This window comes from Mesoplodon mirus (assembly GCF_964341445.2).
Source record: "Mesoplodon mirus genome assembly, chromosome: 4".
Lineage (NCBI taxonomy): Eukaryota > Metazoa > Chordata > Mammalia > Artiodactyla > Ziphiidae > Mesoplodon > Mesoplodon mirus.
This window is the reverse complement of record NC_138979.1, coordinates 59,433,340-59,442,725: the sequence shown is the minus strand read 5'-3', so window position 1 is coordinate 59,442,725 and position 9,386 is coordinate 59,433,340. Positions and strand designations below refer to the sequence as shown.

Here is a 9,386-nt window from a genome sequence, read left to right as displayed (position 1 = left end):
TTGAGCAAGTAAATACATTGTGGATAATGGGAACCAAGTTTCTCACTGTTAGACAGTAATATAAATATTGAAAGGGGGAAGGGTGAAAAGTACCTGGGAATTCTTTGTACTATTTAGCAACACTTTTCTAACTATGAAATTATGTCCAAAAAAAAAAAAAAAGAGAGAGAATGGTTGGACTGTATCAGTGCTTCCTAAACTCCCTTATGGTATTAAAAATCACCTGGGGCTTCTGATAAAAATTCACAACTCCAGGACCACGCCCACCCCCAGCACCCTCGGTGAGTCTTCTACATATGTGCATCTGGGCCCTGAGCATGTGCATTTTATATCATCACACACATTTTTTAAAGGCTAGATTAAATTTTCTTTGAGGCTCGTGGTTCCATGCTCTGGAGGAGACAACATGTAAGCCAGTTTTAGAAACCCGTTTCTTAGCACGGAGAGAATGTGTGTGACAACCATTTGCTGAAGTACGTTTATTACAGAGCTGAAGAATTCATACAAATACCAAGGGGCCATAGGAAAACCCCTTGGGCAATCTCCCGGGAGGAACATTCAGGAGAAATTTCATAATTCTCTGAGTCACGCCAATGTCTTCTGGAGCTATACATTTCAGGAATGAGTGGCCTGATTTCTATCCTTCCAATAAGACAAACGCTTACTGGCCCTAGGGCCTTTGCACTTACAGCTACCTGGACCTGAAATACTCTCCCCCACATGCTGGCAAAGTTGGCTCCTTTTCACACATCAAGTCTCTCCTCAAATACCAGTTTATCAGAGTGCCCATCCTATCTCAGCTGCCCCACCCCACCCCTCCCTAGTCCCTCACCAGGCTTCTTTTCTTTTCTTTTTTTATAAATTTATTTATTTATTTTTGGCTGTGTTGGTTCTTTGTTGCTTCACACGGCTTTCTCTAGTTGCAGCCAGCAGGGGCTACTCTTCATTGCAGTGCGTGGGCTTCTCTTGTTGCGGAGCACAGGCTCTAGGTGTGCGGGCTTCAGTAGCTGTGGCTCACGGGCTTCAGTAGTTGTGGCTCGTGGGCTCTAGAGCACAGGCTCGGTAGTTGTGGTGCGTGGGCTTAGTTGCTCCACAGCATGTGGGACCTTCCCGGACCAGGGCTCAAACCTGTGTCCCCTGCATTGGCAGGCGGATTCTTAACCACTGCGCCACTAGGGAAGTCCCAGGCTTATTTTCTAAGCACTTACCATTATCTGAATTTATCTATATCTCTTGTCCTACTGACTGACGTAGAACATCAGGTCCATGAGGGAAGGATGGCTTGGGTTTTGTTCTCTTCTGTATCCCCAACTCCTAGGATGGTGTTTGTTCTATACATACCAAGCACTAAATAAATGTTCACTGAATGACTTAACAAAACACACGTACAGGAATCTATTTCTCATGATGAATGAACATGTTTGCAGTGGGGTAGGTGAAATATAACCAAGTCAAGTGAGAAACGGAAGGACCTTCCTATAATAAATACATTTTATTTTTTCTTCCACACAGTTTAAGAAAACCAGACATTAGTATAAGTTGGAAGAACATCTCTGAGTTTGTTTTTGTTTTTTTGTTTTTTGTTTTTTTGCCGTACGCGGGCCTCTCACTGTTGTGGCCTCTCCTGTTGCGGAGCACAGGCTCCGGATGTGCAGGCTCAGCGGCCATGGCTCACAGGCCCAGCTGCTCCACGGCATGTGGGATCTTCCAGGACCGGGACACGAACCCGTGTCCCCTGCATTGGCAGGCGGACTCTCAACCACTGCGCCACCAGGGAAGCCCACATCTCTGAGTTTGGACATAGGTCTCTGCCTTTTCATCCATAATGGATTGTCGACTGGAAAATCAGAGGCTGGCATTCAACAATATGTTATAAAGTGTTGTTATACAGTATTAATAGGTGTTTCATATAAAAAGGGTACCATAACCACAACAAATTTGGGACACAGCAGATCCAAAGGAAAGTTTTCTCCAATGCATCCGAAAACAGCATTCTTCCCCACCCTGCCTTCCTCAGAACATCTCCTGGGAGCTGAGTTCCTTCCACAAAAAACACTTTGAGAAAGATTGCAGCAGACCAAATATTTAAATCACTTTGTACTCAAAAGGCTTCTAAACATCCCACTTCTAATTCTAATCAACAATGACAAATTCATGTCTTTAGAAAGAAGAGGGAGAGTTCCTTTCTAAGAACTGAGCAAAGGAAAATGAAACTCTGGGGCAATTGACTAAATGGCCTCATTCAAACATATCTGAGTTTTATCACAACAAAAGTGACTGGCAAATTTTACAGCAGTGTTTCTCAAGCAGGAGGAGGGGGAAGAAATACATCTCTTTAGGAATTCTCTCCCCCGTCGCTCCCCCACTGCCTTTGGAGACAGCAGTGGGAATATGGTACATCTCTAAAGTGTATTGAGACACGAAAGAAATGCGAGAACTGCTACATTAAAAGACATCTTCCCAGTGAGGTTTCAACTGACCCACTGCCAAACTTTTTAATTTCCGGAATGGCTTAGGCAAAACTATACTCACATTAGACTTCATAATACTTAATGATAATTAATATATTTGAACCCATTCTCACTCAACGTTAGAAGCTTCCAAATCAGTGTACTGCAAACTGTTATAAAATTTTAATTTGTAACACTGTCCAAAAGTATACAATGGGACTAAGTTTACCAAACTTATAAAAACATTATGAAACACCTGGTCTTATTTTGTTGATTTAACATTTCATTTTCATCATTAAGCATGCTGAAAAAGCAACGTAACCAAAGATTAAATTAAATAATCTAAAAGTCCTTCAAATTAGTCACCCGTTATCTTTCAACTACCTCTGAGCTAAATGAAGAACCTTATTTTACTCTCTATAAACAAGAGAATTTAAAAGGCTTCATGCCTTTGGCATTACTAGAATGGAGTATTTAAACTTTATACTTTTGTCCACCATAAGACTGAAGTTACAATAACATGAAATGGAAGCCCGCAGACCCTGCTGGAGTAAGATTCCACTAACAATGTCAGCCTCTTGCCAAAAAAACAAATTTTGTCATGCAGCTAGCAATTAATGTGCCAAAAATTTACCAGCCCAGATTATTTTATCAGTCTACCTTCCCCAGAGGAAGTAAACAGATAATAAAACTAATGAAATCGTATTTCTTGACCACTCGCATCCAATATAGATTGTTACTTGTGCTCAGAAGATTGGACGATGATTTATTTATAAGGCCATTCGAGTGTCTGGGCCAGTAAACCATAGAGGCAGTATACTAAGATATGGGGGTGCTGCTGAGTCAGCAAAAGAGGATCCTGCATTGTGATGGATGGCCCCTTAAGTCATTAGCAAGTGCACAACAGGAGTGATGGGCTTCTGTTAAAAACTGTTTTGTGTCAGCATTTCTGTACTCTCTGAAAACATCATGAAACAGTGAACTTTAATTAGTAATGCAACAGATGAGAAAATACTCAGTGTTTTTGTAATACTCCACAGAGTAGAAAGCAGGGGACACATTCTTAGGTGGTGAGTTGCTAAAAGTTAGACCAATCAAAACAAAGCTGATAGGCCCAGTACCTTCTGGAATTTGTGACATCAGCATTTCTGCAAGTTTGGCCCACAGCCCTCCTGGCCCTCCTGACTCAGAATCACCTGGGGAACTTTCTCCAGTGTAGATCTTCTCCAGGAAACCAACATTTTAAACCAGTAAAGCAGCATCTCCTGATTCGCCTGGGGAATCTACATTTGTCACAAGCTCACCAAGTGTTTCCATCCCTTTGGCAAGGTCTTTAGCATCCTCTGCACATGAACACTAAACTCGGCAGCATATATGAAATGCTGAAGCAACATCAAATGTATAACCTCCCCAAATATCGTGATGTCATTGGCTTAAAAGGGGACAGAGAAGCACAACCAATTGGGATTGACTCAGCCAATGCCCACTGGGTAACACATTTTACCTGTGCTGCATAATACTTGGCACCATCAAACTGGTGACAAGAAAACAGAGCAAAACAGAACACATAACACTTAGCCACAGGCTGTGGACTTTTAAGAAAATCCAAATCTATAATGACATGGGAACCCTGCATTGTGAAAAAGAATGTACTTGTAGGAAAAGAGGACTCTCTTTCTATTCATTCCCTTCACTAGGTGGGGAAAGGAAGAAGACCACTCCCCAAATCAGGTTTCTTCATTCTGGAATGCCTTCCCAGCCCCCAGGGCTCCCACAGACCCAACTTACTCTTTCTCAGGTTCCCCTACTGACCTTTCCAGCTCATTCTCTTCCCACTGTGGGAGCTCTTGGGAGAGGCTTTGTTACATGAAACTCATCAGATGAAACACACTGCATTCTGCAAGAGTAATACTACAAGGGTAGTAAAGGTTAATCCAACTATTTCATAGTAAAGCTACAAGGGAGGTATGCTTAATCCAATTGTTTAAATAGGATTGGAGAACTCACTTTAAATAAATTAAAAACTAAATGAAATATTAATGATTTGCCTGAATGAGGACTTACTTGAATCCATGTTCCCCTTTTAAAATCACACATATGGAACCAATGCACGTCCAGAGAAATGTCCCCATGTCAATACCTTATTGACATGAACCCATTCAAAAATGCCAAGACACCAACCATTATAAATATTTTAGGCCACTGTAAACTGGTACCATGACACTGGCTTATGGTGGTTAGGAAGTTGTAGCTTAATGTTGACATTTGGCACAAAAAGCTTATGATCTGAATTATGTTTCTTTTTTATGTAACTCTGGCTCAGGAATCCGATACAGAGCAGCTGAGAAATAAATTATGTTGCTGAGGCTGAAGATGAGGCACAGAAGTATGGCTCCAGCTATCTGAGAGAACAACAGGGGCCTGGAGTGGGCCAGGAGCCATTCCTTCCTTAGAGTCTTGTCCAGAAGGATGGCTTCCATCTGCATGTGTGTGGCCAGGATCACACACACATGAAACAGCTGGTGACTATGACCTATAGCAAACACACAAAAGACCACCAAGATCAGCAATAGAAAAGGAATGGATTGATACATGCTATGGCATGTATGCTAAAAACACTATGTGGTGTGAAAGAAGCCAGATACAAGAGACCATATATTGTATGATTCCATTTATATCAAATGTCCAGAAAAGGGAAATCCGCAGAGACAGAAAATAGATTAGTGGTTGCTTCAGGCAGGGGTGGGAGTTGGGATTAACAGTACATGGGCACAGAGGATCTTACTGGAGTGATGAAAATGTTCTAAAACTCATATATGGTGATGGTTGTACAATGTGGTAAATTTACTAAAAAATCATTGAATCATATACCTGAAATTAGGGTATTATGTAATATATAATATATACTTTAAAAATTTATTTTTAAAATGTAATATGAGAAAAATAAAAGGGCCATCAGAGCAAACCAAATCCATTTTTAAAACAACTTATCCACCAGTCCTGTTTTTCACATGAAAAAGTTCTGCCAAAGGTTACCTCTTGAGAGCTGTCACTGATCAGCTCAGATTCTGACTTCAATCCCAAAGGAGAAGCCAGCCAAATTTTCTGTTGGCCTCTTACGAGGTGCTCCTCGCCCCACTGCTGGTTAATCCCAGACACAACCAGGGGCTCTTCCTCTCCAATAACTTACAGGACCCCAGTCACCATGTATGCATCCCCAGAGGGTGGGAGTCCAGTGGAGGGTGGCTGGAGTGAGCAGGGATGTGCTGATTTGGTGACTGGTGAGAAAAGGAGTCCATTGCCCAGGGCTGGGGATTGCTTTGGGGGACAGCCTGCAGAAACCATGTTTCATGGGCTGAGTTGTATCTCCCCCTCCCAAATTCATATGTTGAAAGTCCCAACCCCCAGTACCTTAGAATGTGATCATATTTGGACATAAGGTTTTTAAGAGACAATTGAGTTAAAATGAGGTCACTAGCGTGGGACCCACTCTGATTGGTGTCCTTCTAAGAAGGGGAGATTAGGATGCAGACATGCACGTACACAGAGGAAAGACCGTGTGAAGAGAAATGGAGATGGCCATGGGCAAGCCAAGGAGAGAGGACTTGGAAGAAACCAAAGAAACCAACCCTGCCGTCCCCTTGATCTCAGACTTCTGACCTCCAGAATCGTGGGAAAATAAATTGCTGTTGTTTCAGCCACCCAGTCTGTGGTTCTTTGTTATGGCAGCCCGAGCTAATACGACACAAGAGTTAAAGATTCTCCTTCAGTTAAAAAAAAAAAAAAAAAAAAAAGAATTCAGTGTTGTACCCGCAGGACTTAACCCAGAGTAAGTATTCAATAAATGTGTCCACAGAAGGAAACAGCCTGGCCATCTGCCCAACTGAGCAAGAGCAGAGTCAGGAATGAGGATGTAGGAGAGTTGAGTAGGTGGCCAATGAGTTCCTTAGGGCAGGGAGCTGTCAGCACCCCAGCCTGCATCCCCCCGGGAGGACGTGTGCCTGCAGGAGCCACCCTTGCCTCACTCAAGCCATACTACTGGGCTGTATCCAATTTCCAAATCTGTGTGTGATGCAACGATGTGGTTCCTTATCCAGCGAGAGCCGTGTACTCCAAGGACACAGGGCCAAGCAGAAGGAGGTGGCCAGCTGTGCTCACCACCTGAGGCACAAGCCTGTCTCTGTTAGGGCAGGAGATAAACAGACAGAAGAACCACGAGCACTGAACAGGTGTGAAATGTGCCTGCAGCAGGAAGAGCGATGTCAACAATCCCTCCTGGCAGGGATAGGGAGGAACTTCCTGTGGGCATTGGAGAGGGAGCCCAGCATCTGACTGGCTCTGTTATTTAGGGGAGGAGAACTTTCCAAACCCTTTGTTAAAGATCTGTTACGGGCCTCCCTGGTGGCGCAGTGGTTGAGAGTCCGCCTGCCGATGCAGGGGATACGGGTTCGTGCCCCGGTCTGGGAGGATCCCATATGCCGCGGAGCGGCTGGGCCCGTGAGCCATGGCAGCTGGGCCTGCGCATCCGGAGCCTGTGCTCCGCAACGGGAGAGGCCACAACAGTGAGAGGCCCGCATACCGCAAAAAGAAAAAAAAAAAAAAAAAAAAAAAAAAAAAAAAAAAAAAGATCTGTTACTAACTGCCCGTCTGGCCAATTTCCCCCTAGAGGAGTGTCTTTCTGCTCTGGGCCCAAGAGGACAGGATAGAGGCGAGTAAATAAAATGTTATTAAGAAGCCAGAGCTGGCAAAACAAGGCCCAGGGCTGTTTTTCCTGCCCACCACCCCCACCCCCACACTTCGTACACTACCACCTCTATTTCATCTGGCTGGAGCTGGGGCGGTAGACGTGCTGGGCAGTTCCTTAGGCAGGTTCCAATCCCCTGGCCCTCTCATCTCCCTCCTTTTTTGAAATCTGCCCTCTAAGCATTTTGTTCATTGTAATCCCTTCTGGCAGGAGAGAAGAAGTCAAGGAGATGAAACTCTAATCAGAGCAAACAAAGCAAAATCTGGCCATGTGTCTTGGGCAGAAGATGGAACCCCATGGACAAAATGGGCTTCGGGAGAACCAAGCTTCCTGCCCGCCACCTGGGGATGAGGCTCTGAATCCCCGTGGTATTGATAGCTTAGCTAAGGAGCTCTCATCCCAGGACTCATCAGCCTCACCAGAAGTGGCCCAAGGGTCCCTCCTCCAGCCAGTCCCAGAGCCAGGGTGGAGGAGACACGTTCCGCAGTGCCACCCACTTCCCTAGACAGAGAGGAAGGAACCTTGCCAGCAGGTGTAAACCCCTGTGCTTCTGACACCTCCTCTCCACCACATGGCTTCTCTAACTTGAATGAGCTCAGGCTCACCTGGAGAATCACACAAGCTTCTGAGACACGGGATGTCTGGGGGCTGGGAGCTGAGAATTTGTGTGTTCCCAGGTGATGCTGAGACTGCTGGTCCAGGGGCCATACCTGAGAACCACTGTTCTACCACAATTCCTGGCCCCATCGTACCCACCTGAATGAGGCAAAGACACTTTCCTCTCCTCAGCACAGCCCCCTGCCAGCTGGTACTCAGAGCCAGCTGTACTCTGTCTTTCCTCTTCCTCTTTACGGCTGCCTTACATGTTCATTGAATAACGGAATTTCACATTCTAGGTAATAATGGGACTCTCCTGTCCCCATACCTGCTGGAAATGCTTTAGAATCCTAGATCTACCTCCTCTCCATCCTCCGCCATCCTCCCTGGTCGTCCACTGGCTACGTACATCCTGGCCTCTGTCACCTTACAATTTCACTAACCTTGGTCTGTGCCTGGAGAACTTCCTGAAGAATTGCTTCTCTCCCTGCCCCGGCCTCTCTTTGCAACTGTGTGCACTGGTGTCAGGGATGGGAACCCTCCCTGGACAGCAGGGCAAGGGGCATCAGGGCCACCAGGCACTCACCAATGTAGTCGAAGCGTCCAGGAGCCAAGCGCTCCGGCAGATGCGCAGAGTAGAGGAAAGAGGCCAGGAGGGTCATGGCCATGTGCTTCTGGTGGTACAAGGTGGCTTCGTTCTGTGCAGTCTCCCCGGGGAAGAGGAATAGCTGCAGGTATTTAAAGAAACGTCAGGTCTTAAAATAGATAACCAACAAGGACATACTACATAGCACAGGGAACTCAATATTCTATAATAACCTAAACGGGAAAAGAATTTGAAAAAGAATAGATACATGTATATGTATCACTGAATCACTTTGTTGTATACCTGAAACTAACACAACATTGTTAATCAACTATGTTCATTATAAAGTAAAAATTTTTAAAAAGAGAAGGAAAGAAAGAAAGAGAGAGAGGAAGGAAGGAAGGAAGGAAGGTAGGAACGTATGTCAGGTCTTGAGAGGAGGCCTGCAGACATCCCCACGCATATGTGTGGACTCTGTGGGCCAAGGCTGTTCCCTCTCCAGTTCTGTGGCTTGGAAACGGAACTCACAGGCTTCCTGTTCTGAGTGTGATCAAATGAGACCCAAGGCAACTGTAGTTTAATCCCCCTCATGCTCATGAGAGCCTTTGGATTATTTAATTCCAAAAAAAGAAAAAGGAAAGAAAGGAAGAAAGAAAGAAAGGAAGAAAAGGAAAACAACAGAAGTGAAGACAAAATTAAAGGAAAAGAAAAATCCAGTTAGATATATCGCTGCATTTTTCCTGGGGCTAAAACGTAAGTATAGTAAAACATGGCCTATTCACACTTGAACTCACTTCTAACCAGCACATCCCCTGAATTGATGCTCCTAATTAAGGCTTTAAGGCCTAAAAATCCCTGGAAGGCCTTCTGAATCATCACAAACTATTAATTATGGACATTACCCTGGTGTGGAGCTCAGTACGGTTTTTGTACGATTGTTATAGACAGCGGCGGCAGCCACCACTACAGAGGACACTAGGCCAGGCCTTTTACGTGCATCACTTCATCA

General features: G+C 44.7%; 1 protein-coding gene across 3 annotated transcripts in view; it reads right to left on the bottom strand.

The window, feature by feature from the left end:
* Nucleotides 1-1,122: 1,122 nt before the first annotated feature.
* Nucleotides 1,123-9,386, bottom strand: part of PAQR5 (progestin and adipoQ receptor family member 5) — a 72,008-nt gene continuing 63,744 nt past the window's right edge. For all 3 annotated transcript variants that reach the window (XM_082618500.1, XM_082618501.1, XM_082618502.1), the window contains 2 exons: nucleotides 8,378-8,519; nucleotides 1,123-4,983 (listed from right to left, as the gene is read on the bottom strand). In XM_082618500.1, coding sequence (XP_082474626.1) covers nucleotides 4,742-4,983; nucleotides 8,378-8,519 — 384 coding nt within the window. In that variant the 3' untranslated portion in view covers nucleotides 1,123-4,741. The remainder of the gene's footprint in view (nucleotides 4,984-8,377; nucleotides 8,520-9,386) is intronic.